Source organism: Lepus europaeus, chromosome 5 (genome assembly GCF_033115175.1).
Source record: "Lepus europaeus isolate LE1 chromosome 5, mLepTim1.pri, whole genome shotgun sequence".
Lineage (NCBI taxonomy): Eukaryota > Metazoa > Chordata > Mammalia > Lagomorpha > Leporidae > Lepus > Lepus europaeus.
The window spans coordinates 117,136,814-117,162,000 of NC_084831.1; the positions used below are offsets into that span (position 1 = coordinate 117,136,814).

The following is a 25,187-nucleotide window of genomic DNA, read 5'->3' on the forward strand; positions in this document are numbered from 1 at the left end:
TGGAAATCTGAAAGAGAAATCTGTTTCTCCCACCCTCCCCAGTGGACAGCTGTCATTATCTTGTACCTCTGCTACCTTTGTTTTTTCATATTGGTCATAAGAAATTCAAAAGGAAATTTACATAACTGCAAGGAAGGTGTAAGAAAGACTACCTTAGTTTATTTAGTTGATCCCACTTCTCAGTTCTTAATAGTCTGACACTTATTGCCATGTTTTATTTAATCTTTAATATATTTTAATTAAAAAAAAAAAAACCATTAACAGTACATTTTGGTCTGAAATGGTCCCTCTGCTGAAAAGCCAGCCAGGTGCTAGCTGTAATTCTGGCTTTAAAAAAACCCCGAATGTTTAATAAATAAAAATTAGAACTAGTTGCCATTCTACTCCAAACCAGCTAGCCTAGCTGAAGAGAAGAAAAGCGGCAGTAAGGTCTGGGACCTGTGGCTGCAGGGACAACGGCAGAGGGGTAACACGAGGACCATCTGAGCAGGCCCCAGGATGGCCCCTGCTTTTTTGGCAGAGGTAGGGTAAGGGTCATGTGCACCCTCCTACACTGAATTCATTTGTGTCTTAGGAGGGAAAAAGTTAAAAGCTCAGCTTTGGTTTCTGGCCCGAGGAAGGGAGGGAGTTTAGGTGAGCCTTGGTCCAGCTTTGGCAGAATGAGGCCCACAGATGGGACAGTAAGGCACAGCCCTGGCCCTGGAGGGCAGGGAGTCAAAGGCAAACAGCTGGGGCCAGATTCCGAATGAGGAATGTGATCTGTAACCCCTGCCCCAGAGCTGAGGAAGGGTCCCGAAAGCAATAGAAAGGACAACTTGGAAGACAGGGAAATAAAACCATTTCCCCTCTGACAAAGGAAATAACCAGCCTCCCCTCTTCCTGGGGAAAAGCTGGTTAGAATTTGGTTTAAAGGCATCTGGGTGACAAAGAAGCAAGGGAGGAGGACATGGAAGAACTCTCCTTGCCTTCTCCTTTCTTCCCAGAGCTCAGAGTGACCCTGTCAGGAGGGCGGGGCAGCTCCTTGGCTTTCTGCATTAATCTGGGGGGCAGCTGGGACAGCGGTTCAGTCATTCTTACGATGGTTGCTATTGAGGATGGGGTGGCCGTTGGCAAGGGGCCGGCTCTTTGCTCCTCCCCCAGCTGCAGCCTCCTCCCCCTCTGAGCTCTCGGTTTCTTCTCGGTCACTGCGTTCATCTTCTACCAGCTGTGGAAAAGGGAAAAGGACAGTTAAGTGATCTCAAACCCCTTAGAATGCCGCTCCCAGGGCTTGATCCTGCAGTACCCAGGCCCCCCTGTAGTTCTCTAGAGAGTTGTGGGTATGACAGGGAGTTTGCTGAGTACTGCGGCCTACACAATGGGGATGGAGCCCTCCTTCACCTTTCCAGTTATGAACTTGTGGGCCATGCGCAAGATGAGGTAGGCCCAGAAGATATGCAGCAGCTGCAGCACCCCCATCATGAAGTTGAAGAAGTAATAGCCAAAGAAGGCAGGATAGAGCTCCAGTGGGTACACCAGCGTGCAGTGCAGGATCCTGAGGGTTCAAGGAGAGACCGAATTACAGACACGGACAAGAGGGACTTAAGGGGGACGGCAGGTAAATGAGGGGGTGAAAGGCAAGAGTCCTGGTTTCCTGAGAACGGGCACAGCCTGGCTGCCTCCTTACCAGAAGGGCAGGATGACGAGTCGAGTGATGATGAAGACAATGGCGAAGACAATGAAGATGTTGTTGCAGGTGTTCTTCCATCCCGCGTAGTTAAACATCTTGGCTGACTGCATAAATAGCCCCCAGCCATCATCGTGGGCTCCTGTCTCCCACGTACACTCGTGCACACCCCAGTTAGTGGCACTCGTCCTATGTCCCAGGAACGTCACCCTCCCACACACAATCCCCCAGAAGAGAAAGGAGCCGAAGAACCTAAGAACCTGCCCTGGGCTCTCTAGGTTTGAGGAAGCCTGACCTCCAGCAGGTAGTCAGAAGAGTCGTGCAAGGCCATGATGAGAGTCCCTGCTCGGACATAATTGGCAAACCAGGAGAAGCTGATGAGGATGATGGTGGCCACATGGTGGATGATCTGTTCCTTGAAATCCTGCAGGAAAGATCCCAGAGGACTTATTCCTAGTCCCCAGTCCCACTGTCCTCCCCCTCCCCCGCCAGTCCCCAGTAGCCAACCACTCCATCCAGAAGTCAGGAGAGGCTGTTCACGCAGCGTTCATTTGGGCTTTGGCTTAACTGCAGAGCGCCTTCACCCACCTTTCGCTTGACGTCCGAGGCGATGCTGAAGAGCAGGGACCAGTAGAAGGAGAGTTCGATCATGTAGTACCAGTACTGGGAAGGGATGACGCTCTGGGACAGAAGAGAGGGCTAAGGGACCCCAGAGCAAGAGACCCAGGGGCCCAGCTCTCCTAGCCCAGCCCGTCGGCCCTGAGCTTGTGCCTGACTAGTCCTCTGCCATGAGTTACGGCAACCACCTCTTCCCAGTGGTGTCTGTCTAGGCCCACCCTGTGCAAGGAAGCAAGGCTTAGCACATACCTGGATGGGATATCCTTCCCACACTTTCTTCAAGTCGTAGAACCAGGGTTTCTGCAGAGGGCGTGAGAAGTTAGAAGGGGAAGGACCTGGATTCCCTGGCTTCATCCCACCTTGCCGGAGAACATACTCCTGCTTCCCAGTAATCCCCACTCACATCCATAATGACAGCCATGCCAGCAATGAAGGCAACCAGGTAAAATGTGAATCTCCAACTAGAAGGAAATGGAGAAGGTGAGGTGGGGGATGGCCCAGTCCCACAGACCCCGAGTCTGAAGCCGCCATTAGTCACCTCACCTCACCTGTGCATACAGCTGTGGCCCACCCGTCCCCAGCAAGGCACATCACACCTTCCTCTGCCACCCACTCTCATGCCCCAACAACCCCGCACCTGGCTTCTCGGAACTTCTTAAGAAGACTGGGCCGGTCCTGGTTGCGGCGGCGGCGGAACCAGCGCTCTACCTGGCGGCCAGACAGCCCGCTCTGCCGGGACAGAAGCTCTACCTCTGCCTGGGGTAGTGAAGAAGCCGGTTACTTCCAGCAACCCTTTCTCCCAGCCTCTCCAGGAACAGCCTACGTCGGCACCACTGCAGGCGCCACTCAAGCCTTCTCCCTTCCCTCCCAGAGCCGAGGCTGTGGCTCATACCTGCTTGGGCTGCTTGCCGCTGGTCAGGTAGAAATGCTCCAAGGTGGCATTGGGAAGAGCCCGAAGCCGCGCCTTCTCCTTGACGTTCAGGAGGGCTGCCAGGGGAGTGGCCACGTAACTGCGGGAGGAACGTGAGTGAGGTACCTGCTCTCAGAAGCCTCCCGGCCCCTAACCTGGAGAGGATGGGGTGGGGGAGGCCTGCACGCAGGCAACATTATTCTGGGCCTCAGTTTCCCCAGTTTCCTGGCAATTCTTTGTCTAGCCTTCTGGGCTGCCACGGCCAACAAAGCTGCCTGTGTTCGGTAGCAGCCAGGCAGGGTGGCGGGTGGGGGCGGAGAACAAATAAGCATTGAAGGGAAGCCCTCGGGAAGACAATGGTGCCTTGGCAGGCGGGGGACACAGTGGGCAGGAGCCTGGGTAGCCAGAACACCAGCGTCCAGGACCGAACAGCAAAAGACAAACTCGAAGTCTAAGAAAGTGTGTGAGTGGCAGCTGGAGAAGGCATGCGGTTTGCTCACAGCTCAAAGAAGTATCGAATGATGAGGAAGACCAAGGCGAGGGGTAGTGTGACATAGAGGTCCGAGGCTTTGGCATAGACTCGTCCATCCCGGTCTTCTAGATCAGCCCAGGTGAGGTTCACAGGCAGCCACAGCCGTTCCCACCAGAAGTAATCATACAAGGTCTGGAGCATCCTGGAGGAGGAACAAGGTAGAGGGCATCAGGAGGGGACAGCTAAGGGAGAGGAGAGAGACGCCCATCAGACACAGCTAGGGGAGAGGAGAGAGACGCCCACCAGACACAGCCAGGGCAGACTCCAGCCCAGGAATCTGGTCCTGGGCAGATCCGGTGCCGTACCTGTAAGACAGTGACTTCTCACGTTTAACACTCACTATTCACAGCAGCCCAGGGGGTGCTGGTGCCCTAGAAGCCCTGCACCCACTGGCCCTAAGGACATCCGAGCAGGACCTGGCCCTAGGAGCTGTGGCCAACAGCCTGAGCAGCAGTCAGAAGCACTGTCCCTTCTCTGTTCCTCCCCAGCCACCCCCTTCACCCCCAGCCAACCCACAGATGCAAGACTCTCCGGCGGGGGAGGGAAGGCCCCAAAACAGATTGCATAGCCAGAATGAACGCTTCCTCCTCTCCCACAGGCATCTGGCAAGTCTCTAGGAAAAAGTAGGAGGCCATGGTAAAGCAAAATCATGTCCCCAAATGATGTTGAGTTCCAGAGTGTGGAACTACTGCACCAAAGGGTGACACCCGTGCCAAGCCATCCAGTCCCTCCCTGCACATGAGCAGAAGGCAAAGTAGCTCCAAGTCAGGACCAGGAGACCCAGACGTCTGGTGGAAGGAAGAGCAGTTTCTCATCAAAGCTCACCCAGAAAATACGATACTAACCTGCAAGGGAGCCCCCCACCTCAGCCCAGGAAAGAGCCGCTGCTTAACACCTCCGGCTTCCCCACACACAGAGGAAAAGGGGCCGCAGGTGGTAGAGACCGAGGGTGGCAGTGGCCTGGGGCTCCTTTAACAGCAGCCGCTGCTTGGAGCTGAAAGAGGCAGAAGGTGGCCCTGAGGAACACCTGGCGGTCCCAGGACTCGGTTGCCGGCAGGACAGCCAGGCGGCCTCTCCCAGGGAGCCAGGAGCCAGGAGCGGCGGTGGTGTGCAGGCCGGCCTGCAGACCCACGGCTGAGGCAGCAGGAAGGTGGCCTCGTCCCAGCCAGGGAGGAAAGAGTGCGAGGCTGTTCTGCACGGCGAACGGGAGGCCAGTGGCACGGCTGAATGAAGGCTGCAGCCCGGGACCACGGAGAGCTGGGCTGGACCTGCCCCGGCCTCCCCTCAGCTCCGCCCCCACCACCACCACGGAAGCACTTTCGAAATCCTCTCAGCCTGTCACAGGTCAGTATTCCAGCTCAAGGACTTTACCCTCTCCTGGTCACTGCTGTCTCCCGGAGGTCAGCACTGACAATAAAGCAGCTTCAGCCCCGCCCCTCCCCCCGCTGGCCCCTGACTCTCCCGCACCCCAGGGCACTGCCCTTGCCCCCTCCACCTTAGCCAGAATAAATATTTAATTAGCTAAGGAGATGGAAGCCTTTTGAACTGAACAAAATTAGATAAAACTGCCCACAATGGAACTTTCTCCACACACACACGCACACGCACACACACACGCACTTTTCCCCAGAAAGATGTAGAAAATTGAGTAGCGCATGCACAACACAACATCTCCAGAACCATCTGCCTCCTGCCCCTCTTGCTCGCAGCTAAGATTCTTCGCTTAGCTTGCAGGAGGCGGGGGAGTGTGCCTGGCCCAGGCACCTGACTACTGCCTCTCTAGCAGCCTAACTTTTCCTTCAATGAGAGCTAAAGCCAAGGGTGCAGGGACCTCTCGACTTGGGGTCCCTCCCCATCCTGCTCAGTGGACACTGGCAGGGGTACAGCATTTTGAGAGTTAAGGATGCAGAGGGCTGGCTGGGGTCCTGGGGGAGGGGCATGGCTCCCTGGACTCCTGGGGCCCGGGAATGGCTTGTGCCCCCTCGCCCCATCCCTCGCCAGGGAGGTAGGCAAGGTGGCTGTTGGAAAATGGCCAAAGGCCAGCACCTGGTTAGCCCCAGAACCAGAGAGCAGCGGGAGTGGAAGCCAGGCATGCCCGAGAGCAGCAGGCACCAGGAGCTGAAGCGGAGATGCCCTGGCGGGGTAGGGGGGCAGGCCTCACAAGCGGCCCTGTGTTTCCATTAGCAGAAGCACTGCCCCCATCTGCTCCCCTTCCCCGCTGGCCTGGCCCAGCAGGGAGAGGCCCAGATTCAACAGGGTCAGGACTTGTGACTCACAACAAGTGGGGCTTTCAGCCGGCTCCGCTTACACAGCCCCACAGAACCAAGCCGCCTGCTCCCTGTGGCAGCCCTGACAGCTCGCTGGCACCGGCACACCAAGCCAAACAAGGATCCCATCCACCAGAGGCCAGGCAAGCAAAGGTGCTGTGCGCCGGGGCCGGGTAAGGGGATGGCCCTCCTCTCCCAGCTCCCTGGGAACACGGGACACATACTTGATTTCCCACCGACACTTTCCTGCTATGGAAACTCTGCCCCCACCCCTGCAGAGAAGCGGTGGGCGTGTCCGTGTGCCCACCCCCCCATCTCACACACCTGCCCCAGAGACACAGACACGGCCGTTCCTGTGGCAGAGGCTGGAGAGGGGCCAGTGGAGCAGGGATTTCACTGGCGTTGGATTACCCAGGACTTGAGCAAGGCTCGGCCCAGCCCAAACCTCTGCTCCCATTCTGACGGACCACCCCCCAGGACCCTCCTGGGTGGATGAGAGGGGGCAGAGGGTCTGCCGTGGCCGCTGGCAGAGCCGGAGTGCTGGGAGCCTGAGGGGAAGGCATTCCCACAGCCGCAGTGTGTGTGCTGACAGCCAGCCGCACTGCACCGGCCCTCATTTGCAGTAACTAAGGACAACAGAAAGGAGAGGAGGACCCCACAGGCTTCCCTCCGGCCTCACGGACGCCTGGGGCAGAAGAGGGCTGGAAGAAGTCCCCAGCAGTCTTCCTTGTTGAAAACTTTCTCTCCACACCACAGTGGCAGGTCAAGAAGGAGAAGGCTGCAAACAATGGAGGAAGACAAGCGAGGTGTGTCATTGCTCCAGGCTACAGCACAACCCCAAAATTGAGGTCAGGTTGTGGGAAAGATGGGGATGCGAGGAAGCTAGAACTGTGGTGCTCAGGCCTCACCTGCCTGCCTATGGCTTGTCTGAGATGTCCCACCTAAGCCCCCAACACAGCAACCCCTTCAGGGGACTACAGCCCCCAGGGGTGGGAGAGGCCAGCCAGCAGAAGAGGCAGCAGGGTACAGGAGACCAGCCAGCCAGTGGCCAGTGGGAGGGCTGGGGGAGGGGGTAGGCTGGCCAGAGGGTCTCAGTGAGGGAGGTGGGCTCTCTCTCTTCCTACCTCCCTCTTTCTGCAGAACACAGCCTGTGCAGGGCACTCTGATCAAGGCACAGGGCTGCAGGCAAGTCCTTACTCTTGGAAACCCCATCACAGGTGCAGTCCACCACTCACATTCGGGCCCAGTCACCCCAACACCGGCCTGGGACAGCGACCTTCCCCCTCCCCTCACTGCCTGCTGGGACCTTCCGGACTCCCGCGCTAGGGAGCAGGGGCTCACCCCATGGCCTCAGGCAGCTCAGGTGACTCAGACCCGGTTTGCATGCCAGGAGCCTGACTCGGGTGGAGAACTCACAAGCTCGGGCCAAAGATGAGTGCCACACACCTGTAGTTGGAGGCCCTCTGAGGCGGTAATTAACCAGCTACCCGCCCAAAAAGCCAGTTCCACCAGCAGCTCCCCAGCCAGCCACACACACCCCATAACGGTATAGGAGCCTTAGCCTTGGGGGGCCGGGGCGGACACTCGGAGCCACTCCTTCCTGTTTCCCGTTAAGCACATGGACGCCCTGAGCTGCCTCTCGAGCTGGGCACAAGGGACCGAGGAGGAGAAAAAGCATCAAGACCTCCGCTCCGCTCCCACCCCGGCCGCGGGGCCGGCCAGGCCGGGGCACCTCGGCGCTCCGCTGGGGACTCTGGCGCGAACGCTCACCAAGCTTTTCTCCCGCCCAACAAAGGGCGCCCAGGGCGCGGGGCCCTCCGCGAGCAGCCCCCACCTGTTGCCCGGGGCTCGGGGCGGCGCGCTGGAGACGCCGAGGCCCGGCCAGCCTGCCCGGGGCGGCGCTGGGGGCCCGGCCGTGGCGGCCGAGAGGCGCTCGGCCCGCCCGCCACAGGCCCGCCGCCATGAGCGCGCCGGGTAGGGCCCCCGGGCCGGCCGCTGCCTCCCCGCCCGGCCGCCTAGGGCGTGCGCCCGGCCAGCTCCCGCCTCGCCCCTCGCGCCCTCCCCGGCCGGGCCCTCTCCGCGGAGCCGCGTCCCAGCCGCCCGGCTCTCGCAGCCCCGGCACGGCCCTTCTCGCGCCCACCCCGCGCGCCGTGCCCCGGCGCCCGCCGGGGGTCCCCACTCACTCGGCGGCGGCACGGGGCTGGCCGGGCCGGGGGCCGCTGCTCCGTCTCCTCTGGTCGGCGCTCCGGGCCCCCTCCGCCAGGCTCTCGCTCCTCTCCTCCCCCTTCCGCCCTCCCGCCGGCTCCCTCCTCCTCCTCCTCCTCCTGCTCTACCACCTCCTCCTCCTCCTCCTCCTCCTCCTCCTTCTCCTCCTCCTCCGCCCGCCGAGCCCAGTCGAGCCGAGAGCGAGCCCAGCCCGGGAGAGCAAGGCCGCGAGCAGCCCGGAGCGGGAGTCTGGGCGTGGGCCTGCGGCCGGGAGGGCAGCTGCGCCCCAGCGCCGCGGCCGCACTCCGGACGCCCCGGGGAGAAGCGTCCGGGAGGGGCAGGCCGCGTGTGGCTCGTACAGACGCTTTGGCCCTCCGATCGGACCGAGAGAGGCCCCGAGGTTCCCAGGGACGGGGCCGAGGTGGCCGCGCCCTTGCCCCGCCCTGCCCGCCCCCCACTACGATCCACGACCTCAGCTCGGCCACGACCCTTCCCTCCCCGCCCGTGCAACCCAAGGGCTGTGGGCCAGAAAACCGTACACCCTTAGCTGAACACACACCTCCCGGTAGAAAAGAGAGGCTGACAGACGCAACTTCTGTTTTGCACAATGAATTTAAGTTTTCAATCTATACCCTATGTCCGTCTTTGAATTCAAATAAATCAATAAAAGTCGTTTTCCCTTGGGGAAGGCATTGGTGCAGCTACTAACACACCCACGTCCCCCATCGGAGTGCCTTTGTTGGAGTCCTGGCTCCGCTCCCGAATCCAGCTTCCTGCTGATGGGCATCCTGGGAGGTGGTGGCTCAAGTACCTGGCCCTCTGCCTCCCACGTGGGAGATCAGGCTTGAGATCCAGGCTCCGTACATAGTCTGCCCCAATCCAGCTTTCGAGGGCATTTGGGGAGTGAACCAACAGATAGGAGCGCTCTCTGTGTCTCGGTCTCTCAAATCAATAAATGTTTTTAAAGATTTATTTATTTGAATGGCACACTTACAGAGAGAAGGAGCAAGAGAGAGAGGTCTCCCATACGCTGGTTCCCTCCCCAAATTGTCACAGCAGTGGAGGCTGGGCCAGGCTAAAGCCAGGAGCCAGGAGTTTCTTCCAGGTCTCCTTGGACCATCCTCCACTGCTTTCCCAGGTACATTTGCAGAGAGCTGGATCGGAAGATGAGAAGCCAGAACACGAACCAGAGCCCATATAGAATGCTGACACTGCAGGTAGAGGCTTAACCTACTACACCACAGCACCAGGCCCCCTGTATATTTGGGACCGGTGTGTGGTGCAGTGGGTTAAGCCATGGCCTGCAGTGTTGGCATCCCTTGTGGGCACAGCGTGGTGTCCTGGCTGCTCCTCTTCTGATCCAGCTCCCTGCTAATGTGCCTGGGAAAGCAGAGGAGGATGGCCTAAATCCTTGGGCCCCTGCCCCAACATGGGAGACCAGATGGAGTTCCAGGCTCCTAGCTTCCCCTGGCCCTGCCCTAGGAATGGTAACCATTTGGGGAGTGAACCAGCAGATAAAAGATGTGTGTGTGTCTCCCTTTCTCTGTAACTCTGCCTTTCAAATAAATTGTTTTTTTTTTTTCAAATAACTTTTTAAAAATCTGTTTTTAAAAATATGTTCCCCTTAAATCAGTAAGATTAATGTTCCGGCCAGCGCTGCAGCTCAATAGGCTAATCATCCGCCTTGCGGCGCCGGCACACCGGGTTCTAGTCCCGGTCGGGGTGCCGTATTCTGTCCCGGTTGCCCCTCTTCCAGGCCAGCTCTCTGCTATGGCCCGGGAGTGCAGTGGAGGATGGCCCAAGTGCTTGGGTCCTGCACCCCATGGGAGACCAGGAGAAGCACCTGGCTCCTGCCTTCGGATCAGCGCGGTGCGCCAGCTGCAGCGCACCGGCCACGGTGGCCATTGGAGGGTGAACCAACGGCAAAGGAAGACCTTTCTCTCTGTCTCTCTCTCTCTCACTGTCCACTCTGCCTGTCAAAAAAAAAATTAATGTTCCAGGAAGATGCAAAGTGTGTATGCTAGAAAGCTGGCCATTGACCAGCCTGACAGTTTGTCTGGGATGCTTCTGAGGCTTTGCTCTCGGGGAGACTGACAGCTTACTCCACGCAGAGGGACTTTTGAAATGTTTCTCCATGATGAAATGGCCTTGTTATGTTGTCACATTTAGAACCTGTGTCTGTGGTTTGTCTCATGGCTTATCTAGGCAAGTGTGGGTTCTCTGACAGCTACCCTCAGGAGTCTCTCTCTCTCTCTCCCTCTCTCTCCCTCTCTCTCTCTCTCTCACACACACACACACACACACACTCCTCTCTTTCTGGAGGGGTAGAGAGGCAGGACTGACAGTCAACCTGTTTGCTCATTTGCTCTTAGCCCTGGGACACCCCCACCCAATCACCACCAGCCCAGGCCACTGCAGGATAGCCCATCCCCTGCCCTGCCCCAGGGGCCTCTCCCAGCTCCTCCAGCTCCAGACCTGCCAATCATCCCAATTCCCAGCAACCTCTCCTTTGCCCGTTTGACTCCTCCTCCCTCGTGAGCATATCTGCTATCTTTCTAACTCCTGAACTCTCAGGTTTCCAGTTCCAAAGTTCCCTCTGCTGGTCTCCAGTGCCTTCTGCCGCTCACCTGCTACACACATGCCTTCCCCGCAGCGTCCCAGGGTCTCTGTCTGGGCCCCAGGCAACCTTGGGGCCCTCTGCATCCCGCCCACCTCCTGACCCTTTTCACAGGTGGCTCTCCTAGGTGACCCAGGCCTTTTAATGCTTCCTCAGAAGGACTGAAAACTGTCTAGCTTTTTTGTTTTGTTTTGAAAGTTGGTAGTAGGGTAGGGAAGTTTGGGGGCAGAAGTTAGAAAAATGAGGGCCTGAGAAATAAAGATAAGAGGATGCACCCTTCCCCCAGAAGACAAAGGAAGAGGAGGATGGAGGAGAGGAAACGGGCCCCAGCCAGTGCGAGGATGGACCAGGACAGTCCCAACCCCACTCTTCCAACCCATCCCCCAAAGGCTGGCACAGCCACGCCCTCAGTGCCCCAAGCTGCTGCCTTGTGGTGACTCACTTCCTCTGTTTGGGCTGCTGAGGTGTCCCAAGGCAGAGGACAGGCCAGAGTTTAGGTACTGAGGGAGGCCCCTGCGATGGAGCAACACAGGGAGCCCAGCGGGGGAAGATCTTTGCAGGTCAGGGTGAGCTGCACAGCACAGAGCCCGGCCTGCCTGAACGAAGAGATGCAGGTGCCAGGAGGCCCAGGAAGAAAGAAAACGTCTCCTAGCAAGAGGTAAAATAGGGGCCCGTGCTGTGACACACTGGGCTGGGCCACCACTTACCACGCCTGCATCCCATGCCAGAGCGCCGGCTTGAATCCCAGTGGCTCTGCTTCTGACCCAGCTTCCTGCTGATGTGCCTGGGAGGCAGCGGAAGATGGCCCAGGTGTACCTGGGTCCCTGCCACCCATGTGGGAGACCCGGATGGAATTCCAGGCTCTTGGTTTTGGCCTGGCCCAGCCCCGGCTATTGTGGCCACTTGGGAAATGAACCAGCAGATGGAAGATTTCTCTCTTGGTCTCTCTCCTTCCTTCTCTGTGTGTGTGTGTGTATGTGTGTTCCCCTCCCCCTCTGTTGAGCTGCCTTTCAAATAAATAAATAATTTTTTTTTTAAAGAAGAGGTAAAACAGAAGGAATTTCTATGTACTTTGAAGTCTGCAATGCAAAGCATTTGCAGAAAAGTAATATGAGGGGGCCGGCGCTATGGTACAGCAGGTTAAAGCCCTGGCCCACAGCGCTGGCATCCCATATGGGCTCTGGTTCATGGCCCGGCTGCTTCTCTTCCAATCCAGCTCCCTGTTAATGCTCCTGGGAAAGCAGCAGAGGAGGGCCCACGTTCCTGGGCCCCTGCACCCACGGGGGAGAACCAGAAGTAACTCCTGTCTGCTGGCTTTGGATCAGCCCAGCTCCAGCAGTTGCGGCCATTTGGGGAGTTAGCCAGTAAATGGAAGACCTCTCTTCCTGTCTCTACCTGTCTCTGTAACTCATGTCTTTCAAATAAATAAATAGTCTTTAAAAAAAAAGAAAGAAATGTAATTTGAGATTGAGTGTTGAAGACCTGTCCGTGAGTCGACAGCCGAGGCACCATGTATTGGGGTTTTTCCCCAAGAGAGACCTTCAGTCAGCCCTGCCGTCACCGAGTGACAGAGAAAATGCCAAGGAAAGGCTAGGAAGCCTGGATTCTGGTTCCAAGTCTGGCCTGGCACCTTCCTTGAGTCGGTAATGAAAGGGTGACAGAGAAGATCATCTCTCAGATTTCCTCCAACTCTCAAATTATAGAGCAGGGAGGTGGAAGGTGATTAGCAAATCTGAAAACAACCACAGTCGGCCCTGGAACTGAACAAAGCAAAACCCAGAGATAAAAGGCCTGAGAGTCCATCCAAGTTTCAGTGGAACAATTGTGAATGCTTCGCACACACAAGCACTCCTCACACTCAGGCTGTGAGGACCTCGCTTCTGCCATGTGACTGGGCTTCTGCCCGGCGACTCCAGATTCAGAGTTCAGCCGTGTAGGTAGACCAGCAGTCCCTCGGAGAGGCTCAGGCTGGACCAACGAGAGCCCTGACCCTCCCTTCATTTCGAAATCTCTGCACACATAGCCAGAAGAGACCCTGAAGGGTCCAGAAAGCCCAGGGCACGGGGACCTGGGCCAGGCAGCTGCTGAACTTTGGTGACCCAGCCTAACTGGTGAGAGTGCCCTGCGCGTGTCCACAGCTCCGCCACCCCTGCAGCCCGGAGCAGATAAACACTGAGGCTGACGCTGCCCTCTCGTCAAGTCCACCCAGGAACCCAGTGTCCTCGGAAGGCCGCACTTCCCAACAAGTGGATCGAGAGAGCCCCTTGGTATCTGGGAATGCGGCCAAGGCCTCAAGTGCCCACTAGAGGGCTCGAGAGGCTCAGGGGCTGCTGATGCCCCCTTGTGGCCAGATCGGGGATTGGCAAGGAAGAGCCAAGACTGGACAATAAAAGTTACCATTAAAAATACCATTGCAACAATGTTTACGTTAAATATCAGTTAACCTCTGGATATATTTTTTATTTCAGAACATTTTGATTCTGTGTGCAACACTCTCCTAAATGCCTTGTATGTATTAATGTAATTCTCTCAAAAACCTATAACATAAACAGTATTATCATCTTTGTGGTTTTTAGTTACTTATTTATTTGGAATTCAGAGTGACAGAGAGACAGAGAGAGAGAGAGAGAGAGAATCTGTTAGTTCACTCTCCAAATGGCCACAACAGCCAGCTTGGGCCAGGTTGAAGCCCGGATCCAGGAATCCCATCCCGGTCTGTCACTCGGGGTCCATGTGCTTGGGTCATCTTCTGCTGCTTTTCTAGACGCATTAGCAGGAAGCTGAATCAAAAGCAGAGCAGCCGGGACTTGAGCCAGCACTCCCAAATGGGATGCCGGTGTCTCAAGTGCCACAACATGGGGCCCCTATCATCTCTTCTGACAATGACAAAATTGAGCACCGAAAGGTCAAGGCACTTGCCCAGAAGGCTGGGATTCCGGCTCTAAGAATTCTGCTCTAGAACCCTTGCTTTTAGCCACCATGCTGAGACTGAGTCCCGTGTGTGTGTGTGTGTGTGTGTGAGTGTTGCCAGGTAAAACACAGGATGCATTTAGGTTATGATTTCAGATAAATAAGAAATCGTTTGTTAGCATAAATACATTCTGTGAAGTATTTGGGTTATACTTATACCAACATTGTTTCATTGTTTTTCTGAAATTCTCATTTAACCGGTGTCCTGTATTTTTATTTACTTAATTGAACACTCCTAGTTTACAAGGCATTTTCTCTACCATCACACACATTACCTCACTTTTTTTTTTTTTTTTTTGACAGGTAGAGTTATAGACAGAGAGAGAGAGAGACAGAAAGAAAGGTCTTCCTTCCATTGGTTCACTCCCCAAATGGCCACTACGGTCGGCGCTGTGCTGATCCGAAGCCAGGAGCCAGGTGCTTCTTCCTGGTCTCCCGGGCGGGTGCAGGATCCCAAGCACTTGGGCCATCCTCCACTGCCCTTCTGGGCCACAGCAGAGAGCTGAACTGGAAGAGGAGCAACCAGGACTAGAACCCGGTGCCCATATGGGATGGTGGCGCCGCAGGTGGAGGATTAACCAAGAGAGCCACGGTGCCGGCCCCCACATTACCTCATTTAATCCTCCCAGGCGATCAACCCTCAGATGCCCCAGCAGGTCCCCCGTCTCACCTCACCCATTGAGACAGCTGAGATGACCAACTAAGGTCACAGAGCAGAGCTGCACACCGGTCCTGCATTCGGCAGTTCAAAGACTGGTGTGTGTTTTCTGCTTTAACGGGACAGAAAAGTGGGGCATGGTGATCACTCCCACAGGTGTCTTTCTTCTGGGTGGCACCTCAGGGGGAGGTTGGAGTAAAAGCTTGGGTTGGGGCAGTGATGGGGAGTGGGCCAGCTCTGGAGTGTCTGTGCCCAGCCCCTATGGGGTGCCCTCTCCAGGGAGACAAGAGGCTGCATTCAGACCCTAGGGAGCCCGCTGCGAGGTCTGAGCAGCAGCAGCTCAGGGCCCCAGGCGGGCGGCTCCCCAGAACTGTTCACCTGCCGCTCTGCATGCTCACAGCTGTTGCCCAGCTGGTGGGGTTGCATCACCCACAGCTACAGCAGCCAGGGAGCCCTGGCAGCCAAAAGGCGGCATAAGGAGTGGAGCAAACCGGGGCCCAGGGAGCCTCCCCCTTCTCAGGGTTGCCTCTTGGGAGCATGGCGCGTCCATCCTCCGGGAACACCCTCTGCATTTTTTTCTCTTGACTGGCTGCTCTGTTCCCACCCCCAAATACCTGTGCCTTCCTTCCCCACAGACACAAACAGTGCCTTCACCCTCTCCACCCGGCTGGCTGGCTGGTTCTAAAAAGGCAAGGGAGTTTCTGGGCTGGGACCCCCTCTGGGGTGCAGGCTGGGGTGCCCTGCTAGTATGTGCCCCAACAGGTTTTTCTCTATCAACCTTGAAATCCGGCCCGGCCCGGAGCCTGTCTGACCTGCCCCCTTAGGCAGCTGGAGCCGGAGGCAGAGCCAGGCCAGAAACTGGACAGGAACGAGGCTTCTGTGGTCCCACCTGGCCCCAAAGGGAGACAGCACTGCACAAAGGCGCCTCTGTGTGACTGAGCTGCTGAGAGACTGAGCCCAGCTCGCTCGTGGGGGTTAGAGCCCGGTGCCTGGGAGGTTAGATGCGAGCAGGGAGGTGTTTGCACGAAGGAGACCTGGTACAGCCTGGTCTTCTCCCACATGTGGGAGGGGCCAGAGCCCCAGACAACAGCTGCTCTGCCCTGCAAGGAGGTCATCTGACTGGCTGCCCACACCCCCTCACCTCTCCCAGGCCACACGGGAGCTGCCACCCGGCCACTACACCAACACCACTTCACCCCTCACACCTCTGGGTAAGTGCTGGGCCGGGGCCTGCATGCTGGGGTGGGGGCCAGGGAGGAATGAGCCTTCCTTTTCCAACAAGAGAGTGCCTGGTGTCTTGAACAGGCACCCGTGTTCCAACAAGAACACTTTCGCCAGCTTGGAGATTGCACCTGCTCACCTAACCATTCTAGCTCAAGACCCCAGAGTAGAAGGCAGACAAGCTGACAGGTACTGGCCTTGCTTCTAGGCCTGGGAGGCAGGTGGTGGGAGGTGCTTTTATTTATTTATTTATTTTATATTTGTTTTATTTTTTTTTTAAAAAAGCTGAGTTACAAGGAGAAATAGGGAGAGAGAGAGAGATCTTCAATCTGCTGGTTCACTCCCCAAATGGCCACAACAGCCCAGGCTGGGCCAGGTTGAATTCAGGAGCCAGGAGCTTCCTCCAGGTCTCCCACATGGGTAGCAGGGGCTCACGCACCTGAGCCATCTTCCACTGTTTTCTCAGGCCATCAGCAGGGAGCTGGATCAGAAGAGGAGCAACTGGGACTCTAACCAGTGCCCAGGTGTCGCAGGTGGTGGCTTTATCTGCTACTCCATAGCACCGGCCCCAGGGAGGTGCCACTAGGAGCTGCCTCTCACCCCACTGTACCCCACTATACTTGATCCTTTCACTTCACCTCAATCCCTCTGTGCTTTCCCAGGAGGACCCAGCCAGGCCAGGAAGGAAGGGCGTCCACCTCACCCAGGCCGAAGAGCCTTGGGACAGCCCCGGTGTGCCCAGGGTTGGCTGGGCCCGACCCTGGCACCTTCCTTGAGGGTCCCTGCTTCCCACAGGGATGTTGGGACCCCGTGTCCCCTCCATTCCTGCTCCAGTTCTGGCTCCTGATCCTGTTAACTAAGCAGGTTGAGTTCTTTATTCCTGCCAGCAGGGGAAGGAACAGGCAGGGTCTGAGGGTCCTGAAGCCACCCCAGTGGAGAGGCTGGGACATCCTGCTCAGTTGCTCCCCTTTGCTTCCCCAGGCTAGCCCGCGGCACCATGTCTGCGAGCAGCGGGAAGCCGGCGCCGACCCTGACCCAGGAGATCCTCAGCCACCTGGGCCTTGCCAGCAAGGTAGGGGCTGTTGGGATTTGAGGGACCGTTCTCCATGTACATGCTGGGGGCTGTGAGGTGTGGGTGGGCGGATAGGCAGATGGAGAGCAGGCCTGAGGCTGTGCCAAGGGCCTGGCTGGGGCGCGAGGAGGGGCTCACACAGACCAGGATGCCCCCGACGCCCTGTGCCCCACAGACTGCGGCATGGGGCACCCTGGGCGTCCTCAGGACCTTCCTGAGCTTCAGCGTGGACAAGGACGTGCAGCGGCTGCTGAGGGCCATCGCAGGCCAAGGTGAGCCCCGCCCCTCTGCCCTTGGGGAACGGGCCAATGGGAGGAGCTAGCAGCACCTGGGAATGCTTGTAAGGTGTCAGGGCCGCGGTGGGTGTGTGCTCCCCACCTCCACAGCGCCTGGTGAGTAATGAGTAAGACTTCACGTCCACGTTCCAGGTCCGGAAACCAGGGCTCAGGGAGGTTTGGAGGCCCGCCCAAGGTCACACAGCTCACACTTGCAGAGTCAGCCAACCCCAAGAAGTCATTTCACACCAGGCCACTGTGGCTTAACCCTGGGCCAGCTTTGCATGCTGTTTTGGCGTTTTGGTTGCATCTTTTCCCAAGATCGAATGGAGGCGTGCTGATCCTCTCCTCCTGAGCTCTCCCCTATGCCCCGCTGTCTTCTGCCGGGAGTTGGGGCTTCCAGCACTGTACAGACCTTGAGTACAGCCCAGCTCTTCTCTCGGATTAGGGGTGGACCGCGGCGCCATTGTAGATGTGCTAACCAATCGCAGCAGAGAGCAGAGGCAGCTCATCTCCAGAACCTTCCAGGAGCGCACCCAGCAGGTGAGATGCTCCGACTTCCTAGGCACAGAGGGCTGCGGCAGAGCCCTGCTGGGGAGCTCAGGGCACAGCCACAGCAGCTGAGGCCAGCCTCTGCCTCCCGGATCACAGGGCTGGGGCTTCAGGCCTGAGCTGGAACAGCCGATGTTCTCCCAGCCCGCCGTGCGGCTGGGGCCTCTCCTGTGGGGACTGTCTATTGCAGGAGCTACTGAAGTCCCTGCAGGCGGCACTCTGCGGTGACCTGGAGAGGATCGTGGTGGCTCTGTTGCAGCCTGCAGCCCAGCTGGACGCCCAGGAGTTGAGGACAGCCTTGAAGGTGGGTGGGGAGGAGTGGGCGTGGGGGGAGGACACCTGCTGGGGGGGTGCTGGGGGCTGAGGATGCCCCTGAGGGAGGAACAGGGCTGACTGCCTCCTTGCCTTTGACGGCTCCAGAGGGTGGTCTTGGCAGAGGCCTCCTCGAGCCAGCCCACAGGGACCCTTAGAAGGAGCAGAGGCCAGCTCTGCCTGCCACCCTGATGACACATGTGGCCTGGTCTCAGAGCAGCCTCCCAATTTCTTGTAGGCCTCAGGTTCTGCTAAGGAGGTGGCCACGGAAATCCTCGCCACCCGAGCCCCAGCCCGACTGCAGGAATGCCTGGCGGTTTACAAACGTGGTGAGAACATGGCGGGGTGGGGGTCCCCAGGAGCTGGAGAAGGATCCGTCCTAGGAGAACACCTCCGTCCCCTCTGCTCGCAACAAGCCACCTGGGAACCTGGCTGTTCTGTTCCCTGGGGCTTTCCCTCCTCCACCAGTGCTTCGTCTTCCCCAGGGGAGAGGGCCAGATGTGATTATTAAAGAGAAACAATGACTAACCCTGTTGTCTGGGGCTCCAGGGCAGATTGCAAAGTCATAACCACGTCAGGCGCCTTGACGGTCCCAAGGTGCCCGTGTCACCTTCTCAGCCCCTTGCTGTCTCTGCCATCGCCCCACAGGCTAAGCTGACTGCAGGGCTGGCAGCCGGGGGGCAGGGCGAAGCTCCCTGTAAGTGCTGGTGTCACCGTGTGGGCCGGGCCACCGCGTCCCTCAGCCCTGATCTGGGACCAGGTCTCCCAGCCTCATCTCACCCCTCCCCGCCCCTCTGTCTTTGATGTTGAAGGCTCAGCCTGTGTTCTTAATCCCTCTCCTCTCTTCCTCCCTGTTTTTGAAGATTCATTTATTTGAAAGGCATAGTTAGAGAGAGAGAGAGAGAGAGAGAGAGAGAGAGAGCTTCTACCCTCTGGTTCACCTCCCAAACGGCTGGGCTAGGCCAGGCCGAACTGAGGAGCCTGGACCTCTGTCTGGGTCTCCCACATGGTGCACGGCTTTCCCAGGTGCATTAGCAGGGAGCTGGATCAGAAGCAGAGCGGCTGGGACTCCACCTGACACTCTCGTGGCATTGCAGGAGGCACCGTAACCCTCCACTGTACTACAACAGCTCCTCTCTCCCTTCTTGCTTCTGCTCTCCCTGTCCTTCCCTCCTTCCCATCCCACCTGTCACACACTCTCCCTCCCCTCCAACCCGACCTCATCATCTGGGTCTGGGCCCCACATGGCAAGGATGCCTCCTGCCTGGCAGGAGTGCTTGGAATGAGGCCACGCCCACCTCCCAGCTTAGAGGGGCTTTCAGGGTTGCCAGGACGGTGCTTGGGAAACCAGCGCTTCCAGCAAGCTCTGGAGCAGGCGGGGTGGGCTGCCCTGGGGCGCGCTACACTAGCAAAAGCCAGGCTCCCTCCCAGACTTCCAGGTGGAGGCAGAGGAGGACATCAAGTCGGAGACCAGCGGCACATTGCGGGACCTGCTCCTGGCCCTGGCCAAGGTGAGGCGGTCTGGTCTGCAAGGGACAGGCTAGGACCAGGAGTCGCATAGTGAGTGACAGCCGGGCTTTAGGGGAGCGCAGGCTTGGGCCTGCTGGGCTGAAGGGGGGGTAAGCTGCTCCTCTAGACAGCCTCCTGAAAAGTCTCTTCCCCCAGGGGGGCCGTGAGAGCTACTCTGGAGTCATTGACTACAACCTGGCAGAACAGGACGCCCAGGTGAGCTAGGGCTTAGGAGTTGGCACAGCCACAAGCAGGTGCATGGGTGCACAGCGGGCTAGGCTGCTGCTTGGGAGGCCCCCATTCCCCGTCCCCCACCCCCCATTGGAGGGCTGGTTCAAGTCTCTCCATCCCTACCCCGGCAGCTCCACTTCTGATCCACCTTCCAGTTAATGCACCAGGGAAGCAACAAATGATGGCTCATGATGTACTTGGGTCCCTGCCACCCACGTGGAAGACACAGATGGAGTTACAGCCTCCTGGTTTCAGACCAGGTTGTTGCAGGCATTTGGAAAATAAATCAGGGGGTACAAGTTTTAAGATTTTATTTTGGGGGGCCAGTGTTGTGGTATAGCAGGTAAAACTGCTGCCTTTGATGCCAGCATCCCATGTGGGTACTGGTTTGTGTCCTGGCTGCTCCACTTCTGATCTGGCTCCCTGTTAATGTGCCTGAAAAAGCAGCAGAGGATGGCTCAAGCGCTTGGGCCCCTGCACCCACATGGGAGACCTGGAAGAAGCGCTCCTGGCTCCTGGCTTTGGCCTGGCCTAAATATACTGTGTACTATATCTTATTTATTTGAAAGGCAGGGTTACAGAGAGGAGGAGAGACAGAGAGAGGAAGAGAAAGAAAACATTCCACCTGCTGGTTCTCTCCCCAGATGGCTACAATGGCCAGGACTGGACCAGGCCAAAGCCAGAAGTCTGGAGCTTCCTCTGCTGCCTTCCCAGGCACATTAGCAGGGAGCTGGATTGGAAGTGAAGCAGCTGGGACTGGAACCAGCGCCCATATGACATGCCAGAGTCGTAGGCAGATCCTTTTTTTTTTTTTTTCTGCAAGCAGAGTCTTAACCTGCTATGCCATACCAGTCCCTAATCTCTCTCTGTCACTCTGCCTTTCAAATTAAAAAAAAAAAAAAATTTTTTTAAGATTTTATTTATTTGAGATTCAGAGTTACAGAGAGAGAGAGAGAGAGAGAGAGAGAGAGATCTTCCATCCACGGCTTCACTCCCCAAATAGTTGCAACGATTGTAGCTTGGCCAATCAGAAGCCTGGATGTCCCATACTGGTGCAGAGGCCCAAGCACTTGGGCCATCTTCCACTGCTTTCCCAGGCCACAGCAGAGAGCTGGATTGGAAGAGGAGTATCCGAGATATAAACCTGCACCTATATGGGATGCCGGCAACACCAGCAGAGGCTTAGCCTTCAACACCACAGCGCCGATCCCGAAAAGGTTTTCTTTTCTTTCTTTCTTTTTTTCTTTTTTTGACAGGCAGAGTTAGACAGTGAGAGAGAAAGAGACAGAAAGGTCTTCCTTTTCCTTTTCCATTGGTTCACCCCCCAAGTGGCCGCTACGGCTGGCGCACTGCGGTCAGTGCCAAAAAGCTTTTCAAAAAAAGGCACGGGCCTCTACCACGTCTTGGGGCCTGTGACCTTGTGTGCTCATTCCTCCTGCAACCCTGCCGCCCTTGGGGACACCATGAGTGATAGGCGCTGGCCCTGTCACAGCACAGGCCTCTTCACTAGCCCGCCCCCGAGCCGAGCTCATCAGCAGAGAAGCTCCCTCAGGGACACTGGGGTGGGGAAGCCACCCGCGGGTTATTTAGTTCCCTGGGGACTGGGGACTGGGGACTGGGATTTTTCCAGATCCTGGAGTAGAGCTGCATGGGCAGGGCCTGATAGCCTTGTTTCTTCACTTTTTTATTTTATTCATTTTTCACAAAATTATTCATTTATGTACTTGAAAGGCAGAGTGACAGAGAGAGAGAGATCTTGCATCTTCTGGTTTGCTCCCCAGATGCCCCCAACAGCCAGGGCAGGGCCAGGCCAAAGCCAGGAGCTGAACTCCACTGGGGTCTCCTACAGGGTGACAGGGCCTGAAGCTCCTGAGCCGCCATCTGCTGCCTCCCAGGCAGCATTAGCGGGAAGCTGGATCTGAAGCAGAAACGGGGACTGTAACACGGGCGCTCTGATTTGGGATGCGGCTTAGCCCGCCATGCCACAACACCTGCCCTTCTTTCTCTTTTTAAAAGCATAAATAAAACCAACTAATTTACTGGTTACAATAACCTTGTCCACCCTTCATCCCATTTGGATCATCATGGCGATAGATTCTGGAAACATCGTAACTGTGGCTCCCTGGGCCCCAGTGTGGCTGATTCACTCCCCCGGCTTCCTCCTTTCCCCCAGGCCTTACAGCAGGTCCAAGGACCCCACAGCGAGGGCACATGGGTCCGAATCTTCACCCAGCGAAACCCCGAGCACCTCATTCGAGGTATGCACAGCCTCTGTCCCCCTGGTTGTTCTGAGGGCGACTCCACGGCAGGTTGAGGGGAGGGCCCCTCCGGGTCTGATCCTCACTCCGACCCTGCCACAGTGTTTGAACAGTACCACCAAGGCACCGGGCAGGGGCTGGAGGATGCTGTCCGGAGCCGTTTCCATGGAGACACCCAGGTGGCCCTGCTCAGCCTCGGTAGGCACCTGCTCCGGGCATGCGGGGATGTCTGTCGGGGGTGGGAGCTACTCCCTGCCTGTGACCCTCGGTCCCTCCCTGTGTGCTTCCAGCCTCGGTGGTCAGGAACACACCACTCTACTTTGCTGAGAAACTTCATCAAGCCCTCCAGGTGAGAGGGGCGCCCCTTTTCCCTCTCTTTGGGACAAGATCTGAGGACAGACACATTTTCAGGCTGTTGCTAATGTAAAAAAAAAAATCTCATTTTCCCCTAAACTTATGAATAGTCTTGCTGAGGGTGGAGAACTCAGTTGGACCCCTAAGTGCACTAAAGCGAAAGCTTTGGCTTCATTAAGGCCTAGCTGGCCACGTATAGGTAAGAATTTGCCCTGGAAGGCAGGGCTTTGTCCAGTTGCTGTTGTCTATGGCGAGGCTGATGGCACCAGCAAGAATAACAAGAGCCAGCATTACTAAGATGCTCATTGTGTGCTAGGGTTACACACGTTTCAATTAATCCTCACGTGAAAAATCTGGGACACAGAGGTGCACTGCCTAACCCAAGGTCACACAGCTAGTACAATGCCCCTGCTAAACTTTATGATTAGAACACTGACTGCCTTGGGTCAACTCCTTGTCAGCGGTCACATCAGTGCTCTCCACACTGGTCAGATTTTGTCCCTTGTTGTCCATACTCAAACTGGTGGCCTTGGCTTGAATAATTCCACCAATAGGACCTAGTCATTCTCCTTAGGCCTCCTGTTAGTAGGACTGGCCCCCAAAATCTAACAATAAAGAAAAAAAAAACCTACTAAGTTAAAGAAACTACTTCAAGAAGCAGAAAAAGATAAAAGTAGTTACCATTTTGGCCAATAGAATAGCTCTCTGCAGAGAAGTTGCAAAGCCATCGTGCCTTGTTAATGGTATCCACCAGCATTGTTGTACCATCCAGCCACACCCCTCGACTGTAGGTCATTATACTTTAAAAAATGTATTTATTTATTTGAAAGGCAGAGTTACAGAGAGGGAGGGAGAGATCCTCGGTCCACCGGTTCATTCACCAAGTGGCCGCGACAGCCAGGGCTGTGCCAGGCTAAAACCAAGAACCAGGAGCTTCTTCTGGGTCTCCCACATGGGGGCATGGGCCCAAGGAGTTGGGCCACCCTCTGCTGCCTTCCCAGGCACATGAGTAAAGAGCTGGATTGGAAGTAGAACAGCCGGGACTCAAACCAGCACCCATAAGGGATGGAGGCTCTGCAGGCCGCCGCAGCTTAACCTGCTACGCCCCAGCACCGGCCCTGCTGGTGGTCTTTATAGGCAGCAACTCCTTCCTTCCTTCTTTCCCTCCTTTACTTACTTGTTTTCATTTTGTTTAAAGGAAAAGAGACAGACAGATGAGAGAGATCTTCTAACTGCTGGTTCACTTCTCAAATGCCTACAATAGCCAGGGTGGGGCCAGGCCAAAGATAAGAGCCAGGAACTCCATCTCCATCTCCATCTCCCCTGTGGGAGGCAGGGACCCAAGTACTAGAGCCATCACCTGCTGCCTCCCCGGGTGTGCACCAGCAGAAAGCTGGACGGGAAACAGAGCAGACAGGACTCAAACCAAGGCACTCTGATCTGAGATGCCGGCATCCCCAGGGGTGAACCAGGCACTGCACCACAACGCCAGCCCCGGCAGCAAGTCTCTTCTAGTCTCCCTCATGTGTCTGTCTTTGGAGCCGTCCACCGCCCAGCAAGGGAGAAGCCAGGCTCTCGGGTAGGGGCTGGGAAAGGTGCGGGGAAGCAATACTGGAGCTGCCCCCACAGAGACCAACATTTCCTTCTGCATCACCTTTGGGGAAGCTGGGACGGCGACAGAGGACTTTTGCCCAGAGATAACATCTGAGTATTCTTCCCTCTCTCCACGCCCAGCCCCCCTTCGCTCCCTGCGATGACCCTCAGAGGCCAGCGTGCTCCGTGAGAATCCCACTTTCTCACTATCCTTACCCCCCAGCCTGCTTCTTCTCTACTAGGAAGCCGAGCCCGATCATCAAGCCCTGACGCGCATCCTCATCTCTCGCAGTGAAACTGACCTTCTGAGTATCCGAGCCGAGTTCAAGAAGAAATTTGGGAAGTCTCTCTACTCTTCTCTCCAGGTGAAACTTGGCTAGTTCTTAACCCGGAGCCCAGGAGCCTCCCCCCTCACACCTCACATCTACCCACACTCCCTGCACAAAACTGCATGTTCTTGTCACTTCATGCAGGACCCCAAACCCTGGGGAGGCTCTTCCCCACCCCGCTGAGCCACGGGCCATGGTGGTGGTGAACCTCTCTAACACTTGGCTCCCCCCACATAGGATGCAGTGAAAGGGGACTGCCGCCCGGCGCTGCTGGCCCTGTGCAGGGCCGAAGACATGTGAGAGCGCAGCCCCCACTCCACTCCACACGGCCTTCAAGGATCCGAGAGTCCCACGTGCAGAGAAGCCTGCGGGAGACCAGCTGGGCCCCCACCACCACCTGCCCAGGACCTCAGGATCCAGCTTCCTGATGAGCCTGGAACTCCACCTTTCTTTTAAATCTCTTGATCTCTTTTATCTCAAAATGATGTCTAGCTTAGGTTCCCCCCCACCCCCCACCCGGTCTTAGGTGGGGGGCTGATGGGGGCTTTCAGGCAGTTTCTGCCTCTCTCATCTTTCTGGTATCCTGGCCAGAATGTCTCACTGGTTCTTGAATTCTTTTGGCAAATGTCACTGTTGTTTGTGTTCCCTGATTGAAGTCTGGGTGGAGCAGGACATGGGCCAGGAAGAGGCCCTGGCGATGGAGGCACCTTTGATGTGCGCTGGGCCATTCAACAGGAATCCTGTTTTAGCCCCGTGCTGTCCCCACCTCAGGCCTCCCCTCCCCTCTCATTATTCTCTCTTCCCCAGGAAACTACAGGCAACCAGAGCAAGTCAGGAATGGTCAGAGGTAGCAAAGGCCCAGTAGTATGGACCTGGAAGCACGCGGGGGGTCCAGTGGCCCTCCCCAGCCGGGGAAGTCTTGGCCCGGCTGGGAGCACATCTCCCACATTCGCCTGTCCACACAGGGATCACTGTTTCTCACAGAAACACTGGAACACAGACAAGAGAAAAGGCAGGCGCGGGGTCCCCCTGCTGGTCCTG

At 56.9% G+C, this 25,187-nt stretch overlaps 2 protein-coding genes across 3 annotated transcripts; one reads left to right on the forward strand and one right to left on the reverse strand.

The window, feature by feature from the left end:
* Nucleotides 1–137: 137 nt before the first annotated feature.
* On the reverse strand, nucleotides 138–8,276 carry CERS2 (ceramide synthase 2). 2 transcript variants are annotated; one of them, XM_062192211.1, is made up of 11 exons: nucleotides 8,174–8,276; nucleotides 3,692–3,865; nucleotides 3,174–3,291; nucleotides 2,919–3,037; nucleotides 2,685–2,742; nucleotides 2,531–2,581; nucleotides 2,252–2,344; nucleotides 1,959–2,087; nucleotides 1,664–1,770; nucleotides 1,378–1,531; nucleotides 138–1,204 (listed from the first exon to the last, which is right to left on the reverse strand). In XM_062192211.1, exons 2-11 carry the CDS (start codon nucleotides 3,862–3,864, stop codon nucleotides 1,064–1,066), a joined length of 1,143 nt encoding a protein of 380 aa, XP_062048195.1. In that variant the 5' UTR covers nucleotide 3,865; nucleotides 8,174–8,276; the 3' UTR covers nucleotides 138–1,063. The 2 variants fall into 2 exon arrangements, with proteins under 2 accessions (XP_062048195.1, XP_062048196.1); XM_062192212.1 differs by lacking the exon at nucleotides 8,174–8,276 and adding an exon at nucleotides 4,569–4,933.
* On the forward strand, nucleotides 6,728–24,955 carry ANXA9 (annexin A9). Its single transcript, XM_062192210.1, has 15 exons — nucleotides 6,728–6,796; nucleotides 15,591–15,651; nucleotides 15,746–15,850; nucleotides 16,643–16,733; nucleotides 16,909–17,005; nucleotides 17,457–17,551; nucleotides 17,751–17,864; nucleotides 18,111–18,201; nucleotides 19,304–19,383; nucleotides 19,538–19,597; nucleotides 21,786–21,870; nucleotides 21,973–22,068; nucleotides 22,161–22,219; nucleotides 24,060–24,182; nucleotides 24,384–24,955. The coding sequence occupies exons 1-15, from the start codon at nucleotides 6,778–6,780 to the stop codon at nucleotides 24,444–24,446; spliced, it is 1,239 nt and encodes a 412-aa protein (XP_062048194.1). The 5' UTR covers nucleotides 6,728–6,777; the 3' UTR covers nucleotides 24,447–24,955.
* The last annotated feature ends 232 nt before the right edge of the window (nucleotides 24,956–25,187 follow it).

Coding starts and splice junctions, on each gene's coding strand:
- CERS2 (XM_062192211.1), bottom strand. CDS start 3,864: ATGCTCCAGACCTTGTATGATTACTTCTGGTGGGAACGGCTGTGGCTG. Junction 2,088..2,251: donor CCTCGGACGTCAAGCGAAAG/GTGGGTGAAGGC, acceptor TCTTTCCTGCAG/GATTTCAAGGAACAGATCAT. Junction 1,205..1,377: donor ACAAGTTCATAACTGGAAAG/GTGAAGGAGGGC, acceptor CCTTTTCCACAG/CTGGTAGAAGATGAACGCAG.
- ANXA9 (XM_062192210.1), top strand. Junction 17,552..17,750: donor TCCAGGAGCGCACCCAGCAG/GTGAGATGCTCC, acceptor TGTCTATTGCAG/GAGCTACTGAAGTCCCTGCA. Junction 21,871..21,972: donor CCCCGAGCACCTCATTCGAG/GTATGCACAGCC, acceptor ACCCTGCCACAG/TGTTTGAACAGTACCACCAA.